Raw genomic sequence first — 21,906 nt, 5'->3', positions numbered from 1 at the left:
TGAAAATCAAACGCGAGCTGTCATACAGACTTTCGATGTGAACTTGAGATCTTTACTGTGTGCATTTGTGCACGTGGGGATGTTCGGACACCGAGGAGAGTCTGCACAAAGTTGACTCTGGGAAATAAATCCCATGTCGAACGTAGGGATCGAACCCATGCCGAACGCGACAAACTGGTTTCAAAGCCAGCGCCTGAGCTATCTCCTCGTCGTCATAGACCAACCTGACCATGACGCCCTTTTGTTTTGAAAATATGCGCATCAGAGCTCAATATTCACTGCCCATACATGGTTGTTTCCTTGTATTATTAGTAACTACGTGTGTTTTGCCAAGCAAGCTATGTATATGTTACAGTAAATTCATCAAACCAGTAAATTTGTAAATTTACTGACATTTTCAGTAAATTTGTAAATTTCCTGGGTGTCAAACTCAGTAAATTTGTAAATTTCCTGAATTTTTCAGTAAATTGGTAAATTTACGGAGTGAATTTACAAATTGACTGGTTTGATGAATTTACTGTAACATATACATTGTTGGATACCTCAAAACAAAAGGAAAACACAAAGGAACCAGTTTTTTAAATTTTGTTTTCATCAATATTTCGTCAGACGTCTTCAGGATGGTAATTGTTTGATACCTTAAAAAAAGAAAGAAAAAGAATTAAAAAAAGAAAGAAAGACAAAGAAAAAAGCAGACACTCACAGCACGTAAGCCAGAACCCCCACGGCCCACATGTCGGTATAGAAACCCACAGGCTCTCTCTCCACGATCTCAGGGGCAGCAAACTCCGCCGTTGCCGTGGTAACCTTGACGATCTCGTCAGGGTTGAGCTTGGTGGCTAGGCCAAAGTCGATGATCTTCACGTTGGCGGCTTTGTTTGTCTCGCACATGATGTTCTCAGGCTGGGTCGGAGAGAAAATGTTTTGCATTACATTTATGAACGATCATTGTACAATACAGAGGGCCCCAAAGGGTTTAAAATCGTGATCGTGATTGGCGTTTTTTAACCTTTCTGTGACCGTAATTGCCGAAATTTCCATTTCTGTGATCGTGATGGGACTTTGCCCGTGATCCGTGATGACAAAAAAAATCAAGTCTCGTGATCGTGATTGTCATTTGCTTTCGTGATCGTGATGGGCATTATTGCAAAGCATTTTATTTTCAACGTACATTTTTCACAGCTGTATCACTCTACGATCCTCTATTCGTCAAGGTGTTTGTGATCGTGAAAACAAAAATCAAGGTAACTGTGATCGTGAAAGCTAAAATTTCCCTTCCCGTGATCGTGATGATACCCCCCCTTTGGGGCCCTCAATAAACAGGAAACGAGCGCAATTTCCCGCAGGCACACACACACACACACACACAGCCATTCTCTGGTGACGCTTGCTTGTTATCAATAATTATGTGGCATGTGGCTCATCCTTTCACTGCATCCACTAGTACACAACATTTTCATGTTTGACCCAATATTCAGCTGTATGTGTGTAGGCACAATGTTCTCGCTACATTATTTCTACACGTTAAGCTCCCCATCCCCCGGCCTCATTTCAAACATACCTCTTTTCCTCTTCTAATGCCTTTACCTGTTCAGATGCCTTTCAAACCACTCTCCCAGGAACTCATCCTTTCAGTCATCATTACATCACCTACCCATCCAACCACCTGCCTATTTATCCCTCAGTTTATACACATTTCCATCTCTCCCCTGATATATTCATTAATTCTCCTATCAGTCTATTTTTCACCTTCATCCATCCCCACATCCTACGCAAATATCCTCTCCTCTCTCGTTCCAGACATACCGGTCTATCCTCCCATCCGACACAAACATCCGACCACCTGTCCATCCTCTGCCACTCACCTTGATATCCAGGTGCACGATGCTGTTCTCGTGCATGTGCTTGAGCCCCTCGCACACCTGCCTCATGTAGTTGATCACCTCTGCCTCGGACATCTTGTAGTCCTCCGCCGCGATGCGGTCAAACAGCTCGCCTCCAGACAGGCTGAAAAGTGCAGGTAAATATCATCAAGACAAATTGGCAACCTTGGGCAATCCGCTGCAATGCGGTCAAACAGCTCGCCTCCAGACAGGCTGAAAAGTGCAGGTAAATATCATTATTCTCCCAGTGAGGTCAAACAGATCGCCTCCAGACAGGCTGAAAAGTACAGGTTAATATCATTATTCTCCCAGTGAGGTCAAACAGATCGCCTCCAGACAGGCTGAAAAGTGCAGGTAAATATCATTATTCTCCCAGTGAGGTCAAACAGATCGCCTCCAGACAGGCTGAAAAGTGCAGGTAAATATCATTATTCTCCCAGTGAGGTCAAACAGATCGCCTCCAGACAGGCTGAAAAGTACAGGTTAATATCATTATTCTCCCAGTGAGGTCAAACAGATCGCCCCCAGACAGGCTGAAAAGTACAGGTTAATATCATTATTCTCCCAGTGAGGTCAAACAGGTCGCCTCCAGACAGGCTGAAAAGTACAGGTTAATATCATTATTCTCCCAGTGAGGTCAAACAGATCGCCTCCAGACAGGCTGAAAAGTACAGGTTAATATCATTATTCTCCCAGTGAGGTCAAACAGCTCGCCTCCAGACAGGCTGAAAAGTGCAGGTAAATATCATTATTCTCCCAGTGAGGTCAAACAGATCGCCTCCAGACAGGCTGAAAAGTACAGGTTAATCTCGTCAAGACAAATTCCCAACCTTAGGCAATGACAGATTCTGTCATTCTCCCGGTGAGATGAGAGTCTTTGCTTTATACTTTAGGTTCTTTCTTGTTTGGTTGGAGCACTCTTGATAACAGCAGAACATTTTACACTGCTGATGTTGGGGTGGGGGAGGACGATGTAGAACGGGGAGAATTATGGTTAGCTAGGGAAAATAATTGAGATACTTGCTGTCACAAACACCGGAAGCGTCTATTGTGTGGATTTTTCTTATGTTTGACCTTAAAAATGACGGCTGCGCCTTTTACATCGAAGTGCCTTATAGTCCCGAAAATATGTTAAACAAACAAACAAACAAAAAGCACAACAGCAGTACTCACAACTCGAGGATGAGCGTCATCTCGTGCTTGTCCTCAAAGGCGTCGTGGAGGTTGATGAGCTTGGGGTGGTGCAGGTGGTTCATGATGTTGATCTCGTTCTTCACCGTGTGCTTGTCGCACGGGTACGGTGTGTTGATGAACTTGGCAACGAACGTGCGTCCTGTCGCCTTCTCTATGCACCGATGAACAACACCGAATGCACCGCTGACCACAGAAAAGTGTCATGAAGATTAGGTGTGTGTGCAAGTACAAGTTCTTCGCGAAAGCATAGTGAACAGAATAAAATAATGCAGACATGCCTCCTTGATAGAAGTAGGCAAGACCGGATGTACTTTAACACTTTCTATTCCACCTATGTTGACCAGTTTTTTTCTAGCCGAGACCAGCAGTGCTGCAACTGGTCACTCAGAATTGTAGTGACTGTGTAGAAACTGTGTATCAACATGCTGGAATGCAGGCGTTAGATGGACGTAACAGGAAGCGACTGAAGCTAACAGTCTGATCGGATATATCCGTACCTGGTCAGATAGAGCCATATGAGTGGGTACGGATATATCCGTACCTGGGAGACAATGAGTTAACTAAGCTAACACAATCAGTAGTGTTTAATTCCCCTAAACATGCATTACAATGACATTATTTCATGTATTCATGACATCTGCAAGAAAAATGTAACGAGAAAAAAAAAAGCTGCACATTCTTCTTTTTCTTCTCGTTCGCTAAGCTAAGCTACACATTAAACATATATTATCTTTCAAAGTCTTACCTTCCCAACTCTTCCAGAATGTCGTAGTAGTCATACACGCTGCCTTGTTTGACCTCAACAGGCTGGGGGACAAACTTCTTCCAGATGTCATCGACTGAAATCAATCACAGACCATCATGGGTTTAGTGGTTGGGAGTAGCAGTATTCTCAAATGACAGAGGGTAAAATGTCGTCTCTCATTTGATCTAATAGCAAAATAAAAACTTTTGCAGCCATCTCTACATACTATGCAAAAACACTCGGTATAAATGCACAGCGCAATACAAAAACAAGTGATATGTAATTTTCTTTTAGGGAAAATCACAGGATTTTTCTATTTACTTGCTCTCATCAGTCTATTTCAAAGCTAACCACTGCTGAATGTTTAACACAGGCAGTGGTATTTTTCGGCCTTATCTCTATCAAAGCACGCAAACATGTGACCAACAGTGTCCGCAGTCACACAAAGCAGTGTCCGCATTTACACAAAGTAAACAAGAAGGGCAAAGCCCATAAGACTCACATGCTTTACACATTTTTCCTACCAAAACACATGTGACCTTGACCCAAGGTCAAGGTCATCCAAGGTCATGCAACACAAAGCTGTTAATTCAAGACATAGGAAGTACAATGGTGCTTATTGGCTCTTTCTACCATGAGATATGGTCACTTTTAGTGGTTCACTACCTTATTTTGGTCACATTTCATAAGGGTCAAAGTGACCTTGACCTTGATCATATGTGACCAAATGTGTCTCATGATGAAAGCATAACATGTGCCCCACATAATTTTTAAGTTTGAAACAGTTATCTTCCATAGTTCAGGGTCAAGGTCACTTCAAAATATGTATACAATCCAACTTTAAAGGACCCTTGCGACCTTGACCTTGAAGCAAGGTAAACCAAACTGGTATCAAAAGATGGGGCTTACTTTGCCCTATATATCATATATAGGTGAGGTATTGAATCTCAAAAACTTCAGAGAAAATGTGAAAAATGTGAAAAATAGCTGTTTTTTAGGCAACATTTATGGCCCCTGCGACCTTGACCTTGAAGCAAGGTCAAGATGCTATGTATGTTTTTTGGGGCCTTGTCATCATACACCATCTTGCCAAATTTGGTACTGATAGACTGAATAGTGTCCAAGAAATATCCAACGTTAAAGTTTTCCGGACGTCCGGACGGACGTCCGGACGGACGGACGGACGGACGGACGGACGACTCGGGTGAGTACATAGACTCACCTTTGCTTCGCATGTGAGTCAAAAAACCTGTAATAATATGCTGCCACTTGAACACAGCCTTGACCTAAAAGGCTGCCATACTCGTAGCGTTCATTAATTAATTCATATTGTTTACATGTGCCAGTAATGTTATAAATTTAAACTGTACCTAAGGGGATATAATAACGATTGGCTGTAGCTTTCGAACACAGAAAAAATTATTTCAGTATTGCAAAGTGGCGTTGATGGTGTCGAATGTAAACAGAACAGTCTCAAACGCCATCTTTGGTTTACGAAATGTCAACGGTCTAAAAATAGCCAAAGTCCTGGAGAACTGTTGCTAAACAATGCAATAAAGAATTAATTATTTCTCGTAATTGGTAAGGACTTCAAACCTAAAACTTTGCAGGAAGCTTAATTTATACATCCCCGCAACAATGGGAAAAGCCCTGGAAGTAATTAAACTAATTAAATAGGACTAGCTATGTCAGCCTTTAACAACTTGAGGTTGTTGCATGGGCAAGACTGCCATCTGTTTATCACGCACACAGTAGCACAGCCAGTACTTACAGAATTTGTCATAGTCGTTGATCTTTGGTCCATCGTACTTGCCGCGCACCTTACGTCCAAACTCGTCTGTAAACAGAAAAAGAGATAAATGTTTGAACATTAGTGAGGGATGAGGGATAGAACACAAGATGCAAACGCTCAAACAACCTCTTCGAAAGTAAACACAGGTATGTCATAGTTTGGCTTCAGCAGTCGGCAAAAGGCTGAAACTAACCTCAGGAGAACACATCTGTTAAGATCCCCCAATTTAAGATTTTCTTCTTTTTGCCAAAAGCTGAAACTTACACACTACAACCAATATGTTAAGACCCCGCAATTTAAGACTTCCATCTTTTTAAGACCTTGATCTTTCCGATTTTCTGTTCATAAACTCAAAACTTACCTTCATGCTAAAACTACCTCCTTTTTAAGACTTTAAGACTTTTAAGACGTCTACAGTTTTTTGAAGGTTCTAAAATGGAGGTAAGCTTACCACTGTATTTAAAATCACATAAATAAAGCAAAATTTGCGCAGAATTGCTGAGCTTTTTCATTGTGAAGTGAAAGGTGGCACCAAACACTGCAGACAACGTCAGAAAACTACCCAAACATACAAGGCCGTTTCGGCGAATTTGCTGAAGACAATAAATCCTAGTCACACCCCTGACATACCAAATAATTGACTAAAGAATTCTCAAGCGTACCTTCACCGAGCTTCTTCTTTTTGATGGCGTCTGGGTCTTCTGTCTTGATGGTGTCGGGCGTCTCGCACGGGTCACTACGGCCGTAGAAGTTCTCCGCAATGACGCGGAACTGATACTCCTTGTTGGGAGATAATCCTGTGACGTTGTGGAAGGCGAACCTGGAGACAAGATTCATGCAAGCTGTTAATAACACGTTGTCAAGTTACAGTAGAACCCCCCAATTTAAGACTTCCTCTTATTTAACACCTTACTGTTTCAGATCAAATGTGACGCGCCACCACGGAATCAGTCGCATGTCACCTTTGCATGATTTTCACATTCTTACATTTTTCTACAGAGTTTTTTATGCTCTATCCAGTGGTGAAAACCGTTTTACAAAAGAGCGAAAACTGTTTGAGTTATAAGCCTGTGACTAAGGTGACCCTCACACTGTTACCAGACACTCCCCGGACTTATATTACGCCTAGCGCAGAACCGCGCGAGGTGACATGCGACTCATTTTGTGGTGGAGGGTCATATTTGTTTCTTTGGAGTCTCCGAAAATGTACCTCAATTTAAGACTCCATACTTTTTGAAGACCTGATTTTTTCAGATTTGTAGAGGTCTTAAAAGGGGGGTTCCACCGTACTTTTTTTGTATTAGGAGGCAACCCTGTGATGCTGTAAAATAACTTATATTTAAGTCAAAATTCAAACATTCATGTGTTGATCCAGTTAAGTTAGAATTCTAATATTAACAAAATGTCCCGCTGAAGACTCATTTAGCCGTCTAAATACGAGTTTTTTTTTCTGGACTCTGATGTCACATGGCTCAAAGAAGGGAAATCCAATGTGACTCTTTTTCTCTTGACCTTTGTTTGATCTGCAACTACCAAGATATTGGTAACCCGATACAAACTTCCAGGTTGCTGAAAACGTAGACAGGCAAATGAAAGGAAGAAGAAGCTTAAAACTTTCAAGAGCAACATCTCACCTTGTGGCACCGACACGCAGCCAGTTTTTGGACGGCTCCTCTCGTTTCTCAATAACGTAGGAGGTGATGAAGCTTCCTCCGTCGTTGAGTGGCGGTTTCCATGACAACACCACAGAGTCGTCGCGGATGTTCTCGATGACGGGGAACCTGGGAGGATCAGGGCGGTCTGGAGGGAGACAAGCAGACATTGTGTGTTAACATCATCCAACGTCCATAAAAAATAACACAATGCACAGAATCACACCCATTACTTCTTCTTCGTTGATTCTTCTTGAACATCTTTCCAATTATGCTCTGCTCCAGTGGATGTTGCATATTTACCATGGCATTTAATTTAATTTAATTTAGTATCCCTTTGCTGGGAAATGCAGGTCGCTTCCTCCCAGTAGAAAGCTAGCTACTACAAGAGCCGTGCTACAAGGTGTGTTCGTGTTTAGGTGTAATCAGCCACCTCCACTTATGGCAGAGTGACCGAGGTCTTGTACATGCCACTATGGTGACACGGGGGTGGAACATGGATACCGTCTCTGAGTCAGCACATAAAGTTTACTAATGTCCGTATCTGCCTGAATTCGAACCGTTGACTCTAGGATGACAAGTCTAGTGCTCCACTGACTGAGCTATAAGGACCGAGGTGCCGTTGACTCTAGGATGACAAGTCTAGTGCTCCACTGACTGAGCTATAAGGACCGAGGACCGTTGACTCTAGGATGACAAGTCTAGTGCTCCACTGACTGAGCTATAAGGACCGTTGACTCTAGGATGACAAGTCTAGTGCTCCACTGACTGAGCTATAAGGACCGTTGACTCTAGGATGACAAGTCTAGCTAGTGCTCCACTGACTGAGCTATAAGGACCGTTGACTCTAGGATGACAAGTCTAGTGCTCGACTGACTGAGCTATAAGGACCGTTGACTCCAGGATGACAAGTCTAGTGCTCCACTGACTGAGCTATAAGGACCGTTGACTCTAGGATGAAAAGTCTAGTGCTCCACTGACTGAGCTATAAGGACCGTTGACTCCAGGATGACAAGTCTAGTGCTCCACTGACTGAGCTATAAGGACCGTTGACTCCAGGATGACAAGTCTAGTGCTCCACTGACTGAGCTATAAGGACCGTTGACTCCAGGATGACAAGTCTAGTGCTCCACTGACTGAGCTATAAGGACCGTTGACTCCAGGATGACAAGTCTAGTGCTCCACTGACTGAGCTATAAGGACCGTTGACTCTAGGATGACAAGTCTAGTGCTCCACTGACTGAGCTATAAGGACCGTTGACTCTAGGATGACAAGTCACGTGCTCCACTGACTGAGCTATAAGGACCGTTGACTCTAGGATGACAAGTCTAGTGCTCCACTGACTGAGCTATAAGGACCGTTGACTCTAGGATGACAAGTCTAGTGCTCCACTGACTGAGCTATAAGGACCGTTGACTCTAGGATGACAAGTCTAGCTAGTGCTCCACTGACTGAGCTATAAGGACCGTTGACTCTAGGATGACAAGTCTAGTGCTCCACTGACTGAGCTATAAGGACCGTTGACTCTAGGATGACAAGTCTAGTGCTCGACTGACTGAGCTATAAGGACCGTTGACTCTAGGATGACAAGTCTAGTGCTCCACTGACCGAGCTATAAGGACCGTTGACTCTAGGATGACAAGTCTAGTGCTCCACTGACTGAGCTATAAGGACCGTTGACTCTAGGATGACAAGTCTAGTGCTCCACTGACTGAGCTATAAGGACCGTTGACTCTAGGATGACAAGTCTAGTGTTCCACTGACTGAGCTATAAGGACCGTTGACTCTAGGATGACAAGTCTAGTGCTCCACTGACTGAGCTATAAGGACCGTTGACTCTAGGATGACAAGTCTAGTGTTCCACTGACTGAGCTATAAGGACCGTTGACTCTAGGATGACAAGTCTAGTGCTCCACTGACTGAGCTATAAGGACCGTTGACTCTAGGATGACAAGTCTAGCTAGTGCTCCACTGACTGAGCTATAAGGACCGTTGACTCTAGGATGACAAGTCTAGTGCTCCACTGACTGAGCTATAAGGACCGTTGACTCTAGGATGACAAGTCTAGTGCTCCACTGACTGAGCTATAAGGACCGTTGACTCTAGGATGACAAGTCTAGCTAGTGCTCCACTGACTGAGCTATAAGGACCGTTGACTCTAGGATGACAAGTCTAGTGCTCCACTGATTGAGCTATAAGGACCGAGGTGCCGTTGACTCTAGGATGACAAGTCTAGTGCTCCACTGACTGAGCTATAAGGACCGAGGTGCCGTTGACTCTAGGATGACAAGTCCAGTGCTCCACTGACTGAGCTATAAGGACCGAGGACCGTTGACTCTAGGATGACAAGTCTAGTGCTCCACTGACTGAGCTATAAGGACCGAGGTGTACGAGAAAGTTACCACCCAAACGGGAGCCACCGGCAGTGTTGGATTGGTTGAAACTGAGATTTGTTGTGATTTCAACGAATCAGAGCCCGCAGTTTGTTCTCTACCGTTTGGGTGGCACCCATTTTTGGTTCGTGCACCTCAGCCATGGCCCCCGACAAAGTGCACAACACATGGGTAGGACTGACAATTAAATGTCATGAATCCTGAGAAAAAAAACCCAAAAAAACCCAAGAAAACAAGTCCCGTAAGGCGAAAATACAACATTTAGTCAAGTAGCTGTCGAACTCACAGAATGAAACTGAACGCAATGCAACGCAGCAAGACCGTATACTCGTAGCATCGTCAGTCCATCGCTCATGGCAAAGGCAGTGAAATTGACAAGAAGAGCGGGGTAGTAGTTGCGCTGAGAAGGATAGCACGCTTTTCTGTACCTCTCTTCGTTTTAACTTTCTGAGCGTGTTTTCAATCCAAACATATCATATCTGTATGTTTTTGGAATCAGGAACCGACAAGGAATAAGATGAAAGTGTTTTTAAATTGATTTCGAAAATTTAATTTTGATCATAATTTTTATATTTTTAATTTTCAGAGCTTGTTTTTAATCCAAATATAACATATGTATATGTTTTTGGAATCAGAAAATGATGGAGAATAAGATGAACGTAAATTTGGATCGTTTTATAAAAAAATAATTTTTTTACAATTTTCAGATTTTTAATGACCAAAGTCATTAATTAATTTTTAAGCCACCAAGCTGAAATGCAATACCGAAGTCCGGGCTTCGTCGGAGATTACTTGACCAAAATTTCAACCAATTTGGTTGAAAAATGAGAGCGTGACAGTGCCGCCTCAACTTTCACGAAAAGCCGGATATGACGTCATCAAAGACATTTATCAAAAAAATGAAAAAAAAACGTCTGAGGATATCATACCCAGGAACTCTCATGTCAAATTTCATAAAGATCGGTCCAGTAGTTTAGTCTGAATCGCTCTACACACACACACAGACAGACACACACACACACATACACCACGACCCTCGTCTCGATTCCCCCCTCTACGTTAAAACATTTAGTCAAAACTTGACTAAATGTAAAAAAGAGGCCATAATCGAATCCGGATTTTCGGCATATACCGGAAGAATCCCTCCAATGACAGCATAGTGCGACGACACCTCACTCACCGTTGATCTGAATCTTGAGGACGGCGGAGTCACTGCCCAGGTTGTTCTCCAGCTGGAGGCGGAGGGGGCCGTCATCTGCCTTGGAGGCATCCTGGTTAGCAACAGAAAAAACCCACACCATCTTAAACATCATACACATTAGAAATTAGAACATACAGACATCAAGTTTTGTTGATATAAACTCATTGTTTAACTGATCCTTGACCCTGAAACCATGACCCCTGATTCTGACCTTGATGGTGAGGATGTTTCATTCATAACCTCTGTAAATTTACTCCCATTTTGAGACTCCCTCGTATTTAAGACCAATGTTTTTGGTATAGATTGTTGGAGGTCTTAAAAAGGGAGTTCCACTGTATAGGGACCTTGACCCTGAGACCTTGACCCTGGGACCTTGACCCTGGGGCAATGACACAGGGTCCTTGACCCCAGATCCTGACCTTGATGGTGAGGATGGCATGGCGGTCGGTGACCTCGGTGTGGAAGCGAGATCCCCTCAGCTCCTCCCCGTCGCGGATCCATTTGACGGTGGGCTTGGGGTGGCCGGTGAAGGGAATCTTCAGCACCACGTTCTCGCCCTTCTCGAATGTGCACACGTCACGGAAACGTGGCGGCACGTTGATCTTGGGGGGAGCTGTGGGAGAGAGAACGGAGGGTCAGAACAAATTAAGACGCTCAAACTTTAAATGAGATTAGATTTTTTTTCTCTTTTTTTTAATGTAACAAAAAGGTGTCTTTTACTAGCTTGGGATGCTCGTTCGTTTGGTGGCTTGATTTTCTGCCCTGTCACTTTTTAAGTGGTTAAAAAGGCAAAAATAAGGCAAAGAACAACATTTGACGGAGGAACCGCAAGAACAAGGACTGTACGTGATTAAAAGTATAGACATTCTTTCTTCTCGAACACAGAACAGTATCAGTGTTTTTGTTTGTTTTTTGTTTTTGTTTGTTTTTGAATAGCCTGTGTATGTCTATGCATGCATGCATGTAGAGTCTGTTCGTGATAGGGTCCGGCTGCTGCTCTCTCCTTGAGTGCTCTGGGGAACCCTTGCGTACCCATAGCAGTTTGTGTAGGCTAAGGAATGAGCTCTATCATCTCAATCATGTTTGAATGGCTTTGCCTCCAAAGGTGATTGCTGTGTTGCGGGCACTCGGTTACACTTACAACTGATTTCTAGGACTGCGCGACTGGTCAGGCTTCCAACCGTGTTGCTAGCGCGGCAAACGTACAGCCAACGGTCTGGTGATAATCATGTGAGTCTGAAATTTTCAACCTCTTTACTTACAGCTGATCTCAAGGTCAGCGCGGCTGGTGCGGTTTCCTCCCTTGTTGCTGGCGCGGCAGACGTACTCATCGGCGTCCTCTCCGTAGACGTCGTGGACGACGAGAACCTGGGTGTCGCCCTCCGAGAAGATCTCGAACTTGTTGCTGTCTGTCAGCTCACGGGAACCCTTGAGCCTGGTGTAGAAATAAAGGTGGTGAAAATACTAGCCACTTTGTTGAGTGCATAATCAAAACATTTGTGTCTGAAATCATGTAGATTTTGTTTGTTTGTGTGTTTGTTTGTTTGTTTGCTTAACGCCCAGCCGACCACGAAGGGCCATATCAAGGCGGTGCTGCTTTGACATATAACGTGCGCCACACACAAGACAGAAGTCGCAGCACAGGCTTCATGTCTCACCCAGTCACATTATTCTGACACCGGACCAACCAGTCCTAGCACTAACCCCATAATGCCAGACGCCAGGCGGAGCAGCCACTAGATTGCCAATTTTAAAGTCTTAGGTATGACCCGGGCGGGGTTCGAACCCACGACCTCCCGATCACGGGGCGGACGCCTTACCACTAGGCCAAACATGCCGGTTAATCATGTAGATAAAGGAGCACTCATACAGTGACGGTTGTACTGTCAAGAAACAAACATGTATTCTATGGAGGAACAAAGATCTGTACCTATTTCTTTCTCATTGTCTTCCCCTCCCCTCTGTCTGTCTGTCTGTCTTATACACAAAAATGCGCATGCACGCACACTAGGTGTTTTGAATGGAGAATTATGAACCACTCCACACTTTGCATGAAAAGACACAAAATAAACCATAGTTCTTTCTGTGGGACAACACCAACTCAAAACTCAACCACACAGACACACAGACACCTAAAGTGTGGATGGTTACCTAAGAGGCGGCACTGGGTGCAGTGCCTTTCTAGTGCACTTGCACTACAACAGCACTGGGTGCAGTACTCGCTCCGGCATCGAAGAATTTTGCACTAAAAAATGCACAAAATTTGACCTATTTCGTCGCCTATAGAGGACGGAAAGAATGTCATTTTGAACATTGTTATGACATTCTTTCCGTCAAAAAAGTCAATTTAACGGTGTTAAATGAAGCGACCATCCACACAATTAGGTTGCCATCCAGAGTTTAGGTTGCCATCCACGTGTGGATGGTTGCCTTATGGTGATTTAGGCAACCAAACCTGTGGAAACGGGAGTACACACACACTCACACACACACACACACACACACATACATACACACACACACACACACACACACACACACACACACACACACTTCAGAACTGTCCTCACCCCATGTCATCGTGTGATCCTAAAACCAACTCCTCGTCTCTCTCTCAACCAACCAACCAACCCCCCTCTGACTCTTTCTCTCTCTTCCTTGAGTACCGTAACACACACACTACAAACACAAAAGACTGACCACTGGATGTCCGGTTTGGGCTGACCGCTGACCACACACTCGAAGCGAGCGGACTTGCCCTGTACTGCCTGCACCTTCCTCAGTCCACTGGTGAACTCGGGCACCACGGCAGCTGTACACATAAACAACATGCCGGTCAACAAGCATATTGGTTATTCTCCAGACCTGGGTACCATTTGGTGACATGCATTTTCAATCCTTCCAATGATTATAACGTATACTAAATGGCAACTACACCAAGTCCTTACCTTATGTGAAGGTTTACTATGACGCTTAAACAACCATAGGAACTATCCATCAAATGTTACCCATGTCAAAATCACTCGCTCTAGCCTTACTGCGAACGACCATCGCAAACAATGACAAACAGTCTAGCTCATATTCATAGTTGAGACTAGCCCATAATAAAGAACATCATCAGTTACAGGGAATACCACACATCTCAGCTCACCATTAGGATCCTTGATCTTGACGCTGTTGGACGCCATGGACGGCTTGCTCATGCCCGACTCGTTCTCTGCAAAGACGCGGAACTCGTACCGGCGATCCTCGATGAGGTTGGGGATGTTGATCATGTTGGTGATGCAGGGCTGCAGGTTGACCTTGGACCAGTTGTCTGTGCCGTGCTCTCGTTTCTCCACCCAGTACCCCGTGATGCGGCCACCACCGTCAGTCTTGGGCTTGTCCCAGGTGAGAGAGACAAAGTCTCCGCCCACCTCTGCCACCTCGGGCATGCCTGGCATGTCTGGCGCGTCTGGATAGGTGGAAGAAGATTGTGTTTGAGTGAAAAACGAGTTATTTTGCTTAATATAGTGGTACCTGCGATGAAAGGACATCCGAAAGTGTCACTGGCATATGCCTGGACTGTCTGGAGCGTCTAGATAGGAGGAGAAGATGGGGTTAGAGTGAGGAGCGTTGGGTGAAAGAGTTATTTTGCGTAATACAGTGGTACATGTTATGGAATGACATTCAACAGTGTCCCCACATTGCAGGTGGCCTTTTATAACAGGTTTATTTTGCTCAAGACTACGGACAATGCGACAGTGGAAGGTGTCCTTTATTTTGAGATATCCTCTCATCTGAGGGGCCTGGAAATCACAGGTACCGCTGTGTTATCCAAGCGTATTTTGATGTGTAATGAAGGACAGAAGACTTGAGTTCTCTTGCAGATCTATCATTTGCAGCTCATGCATGCTTAAACACATAACACAGACACAAATAGACACACACACAGCAAATGTAAGACAACATTATTATAAGACTGAGTTGGTCTGTAGCATGTGTTATCTCCGGGTCTTTCCTGTCCTTCCCCCCACTCTGTTCAGTGCCCGAAAACGAAACATGCAATCACAAATGTGCCATTCCAAAAAAATTCTAAGCTTTCCTTACATCTCACAAATACATTTCATCTGCAAACTGTCATGTCTCTTTTTTTTCCAACAATGTGTTCAGCTGGTACAAATGCACGTGCTAGGTCATAGTCGCTGAACAGACAGCACACTAGCAGAACTATGTCATTCAACATTTCTTTCTTGCCTTACTTTACACTGTTTCACAAATACATTACATAAAGACTTCATGTTTTGTTTTTCAAAGCACGCTTCAGGTGCAAGTGCAAGAACACGTTTCATAGTCACACAACATAAAAGCAAGAGCGTACAGTGCATTCCCAATGCGAACTTACCAAACGGCATCTTGGCAGTGATGTGGCTGTCCATTTCCAGGAAGTCTCCGAAACCGTTCTCATTAACCCCAGCCACACGGAATTTGTACTGGTGGTTGTCATACAGCCCTTGGATATCGATATTCGTGTCCTGTTCAAGGCATCAGTCCAATGATTAATGAAGTCAACATGAAAAAAGATCTCATAAACAAAAGGAAGTAAGCGCCGATTCGTATGACTCACTCATTACTCCGGTGAGTACAACATTTTGCCCGGGCACTTGAATTCCTTATTAGCCAACTCTTATCTACAGACTCAAGGGGGGTAGGCACGAGAAAATGCCCAAATGGTAGGGACCTAAAAAAAGTAAAATCTTAAACAAATCTCAATTGTAGCCAGTCTGACCCAACTTTTCGTTTTCATCTAGCTGGGCATTTTCTCATGCATACCACCCCAGGAGGATTGTTTAATGAGCCAATTAACCCTTACCTTGCAGCAGGAAGCCACAGTGACCCAGTAGGGCTTGCCCACCTCCTGGCGCTCGACCTGGTAACCCTTGAGGCGAGACCCGCCGTCCACCTTGGGTGGTTTCCATGACAACTTGCACGCGCTCTTGGTGATGTCCGACACGTTCAGCGGTCCGGTAGGGGGACCGGGAGGGCCTGAGGAGAAAAAGGCAAGGAAGAATAAGTGTGTGTGTGTGTGTGTGTGTGTGTGTGTGTGTGTGTGTGTGTGTGTGTGTGTACATGTGTGTGTGTGTGTGTGTGTCTATGTGTGTGTGTGTGTGTGTGTGTGTGTGTGCGTGCGTGCGTGCGTGCGTGCGCGCGAGTGTGTGTGTGTGTGTGTGTGTGTGTGTGTGTGTGTTTGTTTGTGAGCATATGTGTGTGTAGAGGGGTCGAGTGTGCATCAATGTGTGTGTCTGTATGCTTGTATGAGAGGTAGAGTGAAAGAGAGAGTGTGTTTGAGAGTGTGTGTGTTTGAGAGTGTGTGTGTGTTTAAGAGTGTGTGTGTGTGGGGGGAGTTATAGTCCTAATGTTGCATTTGCGGCAAATGTTAGCTTCCATCAACTGTAGAATTTGACAACCAAGGCAATACATTTACTCTTGACGTGTGTCACGCAAAGGGAAAACCCAAGTGAGGGGAGAATTCCTTATTCTGACGTGCAGCCAACTTTAGCTTCGATGAACTTCACCATTTGACAACCAGGGTAAAGCTATGTCCTTCAAACCTATCCATGTCTTGAATCAACAAAAGTAATTAATTAATCATCACAGTAATTGGGAGAGAAGTCCTTATTTCCTAAGCAGCACATTCAGCTTCCAAACGCTACAGCATTTGACAACAAAGCAAAGTGATCAAAAGCCTCAAAGCGTATGCTGTGAACTTACTCTTGACTTTCAGGCCGAAGGCAGCAGTACAGGATCCACTCTCATTGCAGATCTCCAGTTCGTACTTGCCGCTGTCGTCCAGGTCACAGTCTAAGAAACAGATAAAGCGAGATCCATTAGAAAATGTAATCCTTCTCAAAACAAAAGACGTGATTTTAATGAGTTGAAGCCTTTTTCCAAGTTCAGTATCTATTTCGTTCTTGATGAAAATTGTTTGTTACACTAACTATTGGTTGGTCAATGATTTCATTGGAGATTGATTCCATCCAATTCCCACTTAATTATGTGAAATTGCAACCCCTACATCCCTTCATTGAAAATGAAGAGCTCATTCTTTGCAAATAAAACTCTTAAACGTCTCTCTCACCAAAAGGGATCATCCCAGAAAAGGGGGAAGTCCTTATTTGACATTCAGCTTCCATTTCCCGCATCCCTTCCTTGAGATGAAGAGCCAATTCTCGGCATATAAAGTACAAAAGCCCTCTAACCTTTGATTGTCCTTATTTTATATGCATCACATTCAGGTTCCATTACCCGCATCCCGTCATTGAGACGAAGAGTTAATAAAGAACTTAAAAGCCCTCCCACCTTTGATTGTGAGTGTGACGTAGTCGTCGAAAGGCGAAATCTTGATGTGTTCCCCCTCCTTGAGTTCCTTGCCGTCGCGCTTGAGCTTGAACGCGAGAGGCCCTGTGCCACTGAAGGGGATCTTCAGCTTGAACTGGTCGCCCTTCTCCACGGCCTGGTCGCGGATGTCCTTCTCCAGCTTGGGAGGCACTGCGGTCAAGGGGGGACAGAAACACGTGTGAAACACAGGTGAAGTGGGTTTGTTTGTTTGTTTGTTTGCTTAACGCCCAGCCGACCACGAAGGGCCATATCAGGGCGGTGCTGCTTTGACATATAACGTGCGCCACACACAAGACAGAAGTCGCAGCACAGGCTTCATGTCTCACCCAGTCACATTATTCTGACACCGGACCAACCAGTCCTAGCACTAACCCCATAATGCCCGACGCCAGGCGGAGCAGCCACTAGATTGCCAATTTTAAAGTCTTAGGTATGACCCGGCCGGGATTCGAACCTACGACCTCCCGATCACGGGGCGGACGCCTTACCACTAGGCCAACCGTGCCGGTAGGTGAAGTGGGTCTAAGCGGGTACACAAGGTCGGAGGGATGAATGGACACAGTCAATGAAAACACAGAAGCTATACTTTGTTCAACTATTAAAAAGACATGATGATGAAAACGTTGAAGTTACCTGACTTCGGTGATGACTTTTACTTGTTGTTAGTCTTTTGGAATTTCTTTCATATTATTCTATCGTATATGTAAGGAGTGTATGGGTGTATGATTGTTATCCACACCAGGACAAATAGCATTGGCTGTTATGCTATATGGCGGAATAACTTCTTGTTCTTCTTGTTCTTCTCCTGCATCCATGGGCACTGCACATCACGCCGGACGAAAAAAAACCACAGGTCTAACGGCTCCTTTGTCATCTTTGTTTGCGTTCATGGGCTTAAACTCCCATGTAAACCCTTTGTTTTTTGCACGAATGGATTTTCACGTGTATGGCCGTTTTTACCCCGCCATCTAGGCAGCCATATGCCAATTTTCGGGATGTATGCTTGGTATTTTCATGTTTCCATAACCCACTGAACTCCAACATGGATTACATGACTTTTTTCTGATTGGAAAATCGTACATTTAAATGAAAACAAAATCTCACGTTTGACCTTAGGCCATGCATCTCCAGAAAGGCTAGGGAACACACAGAATAACAAAAAACAAGAAAGGTAGGTTGTTGGAACGTTTGTTATTGACAAAACAATACATTCACAAATATATCGACCCAACGGTCTTTTAAGTGCACAACAACAACCTACCTTTCTTGTTTTTTTATTCTGAATTTTGGAACGTTGGCAGTCTCTTTGTTTTTTGGATTTAGGGAACACAGAGTAATAAAAAGTGTGTTCAGTCCTACATGCGTTCTAGCAGCACCAACACCTACCTTGCACATCCAGCTTGGCCTTGCAGGTTTCACGGCCGAAAGGACTGACGAGCTCGCAGGTAATTTCACCTGCATCCTTCTCATACAGCTCATCGATGTACAGCGTGCACATGTCGCCGTCATGCTTGATGCGAGTGCGTCCAGCGCTGCCCACTTCTATGCCGTTCTTAAACCTGTGTCCAACAAAGTGTTGATTTCATCATTTCAGCACATTAATATTCTTATAAAATAAAAATAAAATAAATGGGTAGCGCCGTACTGTATGGCATTGCGCTTTTCCCAGAGAGAAAGCAACACGAATGTCCATGAGGGTAACCTCACAGGACTATATAAATCTTTGATCATTTCTTCAGTATATTACCGTACTTTTCGGGTGACAAGGCGCTTCGTTATACAAAACGCACCCCCTTCTTTTAAAAAAAAGATTGTAATCCAGTCACCCATTGGACGCAGGGGGTCGATAAGGCGCACCAAAATGACCCAGTTTTTGCCATGAGAGGTGGTTCCCCTGTCATATCTGAGAGAGGAAACACTTCCTGCACCGGGGTCAGTGACCGGTCAGTGACCGACTTTAACTGAGTGAAAATATGTGTGCTCTGTGTGTGCGGCCAGATCAAAGGCATTGTGATAGCTGGGTGGCCTTGTTTATAGACAGGACCTTCTTCCCAGGGGTCAATGACCCAGTTTTTGCCATGAGAGGTGGTTCCCCTGTCATATCTGAGAGAGGAAACACTTCCTGCACTGGGTCAGTGACCGGTCAGTGACCGAGTTTAACAGAGTGGAAATCTGTGTGTGCGGCCAGATCAAAGGCAGGGCAGTACCTAGTAGCTGAAACATGCATTATCACAAGTTGTTTGACTGGTACTCAAGCGGTCTCTTTGATTTTTGTCGTATTTCATACACGGATTAGGCGCTTCGTTATACAAGACGCAGGGGTCGAACTCGAGGAAAAAAGTCGCGCCTTATGACCCGGAAATTACGGTAATATTCATACCCAAAACAATTGGGTAGCGTCGTACTGTAATATGGCAGCTCGCCTTCCCCAGAGAGAAAGCAACACGAATGTCCATGAGGGTAACCTCACAGGACTATATAAAGCGTATCCTTATCCCTACAAAGCTTTGTTTTGAATATTTCAGTACATTATCTATTCATTAAATAAATTGGATAGAGCCGTATTGCCGTATTGTATGGCAGCTCGCTTTCCCCCCCAAAAAAACAACCTGAATATCTATGATGTTATCCTGACAGGACTATATAAATCTTATCCTTATCCTTATCGTATCCTTATTATTCAGAGGAAATCTCAAGACTCAGCTCAAGAGTTAGGTCAAAATTAAAAATTGTCTTCACATAAAATAGAGCAAGTTTGTGGGTAAAAATGTCAGCATCAACATAAATCTATTCTTTCTTGGGGGTAAATGGGTGGTAACTAACTCAACAAGCACATACAGGCTCCTTTATAAGTTTGACGGGATATAAATCTATGTTTGTACGCAAACTCATTAATACAATGATTAATGGTCATTAGCTACTTTGATGCATGGAAAGTGCCACGGCTGCAATGGTAAAAAGTCTTAATGTGTGTGTGTGTGTGTGTGTGTGTGTGTGTGTGTGTGTGTGTGTGTGTGTGTGTGTGTGTGTGTGTGCGTGTGTGTGTGTATATGCGTGCGTGCGTGCGTGCGTGCGTGCATGTGTGTGCATAGGGTATGTCTTAAAAGGGGTTCAACTGCAAAGAGTAGAGGCGAACACTGACCAGAGAACTTCCGGCCTGGGCTTGCCGTCATACTCCACACTGAAGGCAACAGCTCCGCCCAGAGCTCCCTTCTCGTTGCGCAGCTTCTTGATGAAGTCGGGGGCATGGCCCTCTGTGAATGAGGAAAATAAAAAGTCATTTAGTTTATTTGCAAAATGGCCAAGAAAAGAGTTGCGCAGCTTCTTGATGAAGTCGGGAGCATGGCCTTCTGTGGATCATACAAATAGCAAGCATTATTGGTCTCTTCACAACATGGTCAATCAGTACAGTGGTACCTGCGATCAAAGGTCACCATAGGGACCAGCCAAAAGTGTCTCTATTTTGTACATTGCCTTTAACGACAGGTTTGTTTGTTTGTTTGTTTGTTTGCTTAACGCCCAGCCGACCACGAAGGGCCATATCAGGGCGGTGCTGCTTTGACATTTAACGTGCGCCACACACAAGACAGAAGTCGCAGTACAGGCTTCATGTCTCACCCAGTCACATTATTCTGACACCGGACCAACCAGTCCTAGCACTAACCCCATAATGCCAGACGCCAGGCGGAGCAGCCACTAGATTGCCAATTTTAAAGTCTTAGGTATGACCCGGCTGGGGTTCGAACCCACGACCTCCCGATCACGGGGCGGACGCCTTACCACTAGGCCAACCGTGCCGGTCTTTTAACGACAGGTATAGTTTGGTCATGATTAACAGACAGAGAGTCAAGAGAAGTAATCCTCTCTTGGGAGGTGGCCTCACATTGCTGGTACCACTGTAACTATCTTGACAACAACACCAACACCAACAACACCAACAACAACAACAACAACACCAACACCAACAACAACAACAAACAAACAAAACCAATCTACAACTATAAAGATGTCAGAGAGAAGAAGAGCAATCTATAGCAGAAATAGATTGGAAAACAAAAAATAGCAGCTTCCTTTGAAAACAAGTAATTCTCTGTGTTGCAGCCTAAGTAAGTTAAGTCCCCCATTTTGTTATTAACTCAGTAACTAATTCCCCACAACTCAGAATCCCTATCACTCTTTTGCCTTGACCCTCGAAAATAAAACGTATATGTATTGAGAAAAGGAAGCAAATAAACAAATCTAGAAAGCAAAACAGCATGACAGATATCAAAAACGAAGTAAAACTGTAAACCCCCCCCCCCCCACACGCACACAAACACACACACACCACACACACACACACACACACACACACACACACACACACACACACACACACACGCACACAAACACACACGCACAAAACAGGACCAACATCTTGATAAAACAACCATAGCTTCCAAGATAATGTCACACAACAGGAAGACAAAAATGGCAATCTCGTACCGATCTTCTCCTTGATTTTGATGGGAGCGCAGGGCAGACTGGGCTCGCCGTTACCAGCGGCGTTGCAGGCGATGATGCGGAACTCGTATTCAGAGTTCTCGGCCAGGTTGCTAACGGTGAAGTTGTTGTCGGTGACGTTGAAGTCGTTGGCCTTGGTCCACATGGACATACCCTTCTCCTTC

The 21,906-nt window shown here is 44.4% G+C and overlaps 1 protein-coding gene across 13 annotated transcripts in view; it reads right to left on the bottom strand.

Annotated features, from left to right (window-relative positions):
* LOC138971784 (twitchin-like) overlaps window positions 1–21,906 on the bottom strand; it is a 307,593-nt gene that overhangs the window by 23,932 nt on the left and 261,755 nt on the right. For all 13 annotated transcript variants that reach the window (XM_070344585.1, XM_070344594.1, XM_070344586.1 and 10 more), the window contains 19 exons: window positions 21,725–21,906; window positions 20,382–20,493; window positions 18,626–18,798; window positions 17,201–17,389; window positions 16,613–16,702; window positions 15,714–15,886; window positions 15,246–15,375; window positions 14,013–14,315; window positions 13,562–13,673; window positions 12,124–12,296; window positions 11,281–11,474; window positions 10,841–10,931; window positions 7,249–7,414; window positions 6,277–6,434; window positions 5,594–5,659; window positions 3,823–3,916; window positions 3,057–3,260; window positions 1,866–2,007; window positions 704–903 (listed from right to left, as the gene is read on the bottom strand). The exon at window positions 21,725–21,906 is cut by the window's right edge and continues 16 nt beyond it. In XM_070344585.1, the coding sequence (XP_070200686.1) occupies window positions 704–903; window positions 1,866–2,007; window positions 3,057–3,260; window positions 3,823–3,916; window positions 5,594–5,659; window positions 6,277–6,434; window positions 7,249–7,414; window positions 10,841–10,931; window positions 11,281–11,474; window positions 12,124–12,296; window positions 13,562–13,673; window positions 14,013–14,315; window positions 15,246–15,375; window positions 15,714–15,886; window positions 16,613–16,702; window positions 17,201–17,389; window positions 18,626–18,798; window positions 20,382–20,493; window positions 21,725–21,906 (2,952 nt within the window). The remainder of the gene's footprint in view (window positions 1–703; window positions 904–1,865; window positions 2,008–3,056; window positions 3,261–3,822; window positions 3,917–5,593; window positions 5,660–6,276; window positions 6,435–7,248; window positions 7,415–10,840; window positions 10,932–11,280; window positions 11,475–12,123; window positions 12,297–13,561; window positions 13,674–14,012; window positions 14,316–15,245; window positions 15,376–15,713; window positions 15,887–16,612; window positions 16,703–17,200; window positions 17,390–18,625; window positions 18,799–20,381; window positions 20,494–21,724) is intronic.

Source organism: Littorina saxatilis, linkage group LG7 (genome assembly GCF_037325665.1).
Source record: "Littorina saxatilis isolate snail1 linkage group LG7, US_GU_Lsax_2.0, whole genome shotgun sequence".
In the NCBI taxonomy this organism is placed as follows: Eukaryota; Metazoa; Mollusca; class Gastropoda; order Littorinimorpha; family Littorinidae; genus Littorina; species Littorina saxatilis.
Note: the sequence above shows the minus strand (reverse complement) of the source record. Positions and strands in the feature narration are given on the sequence as shown.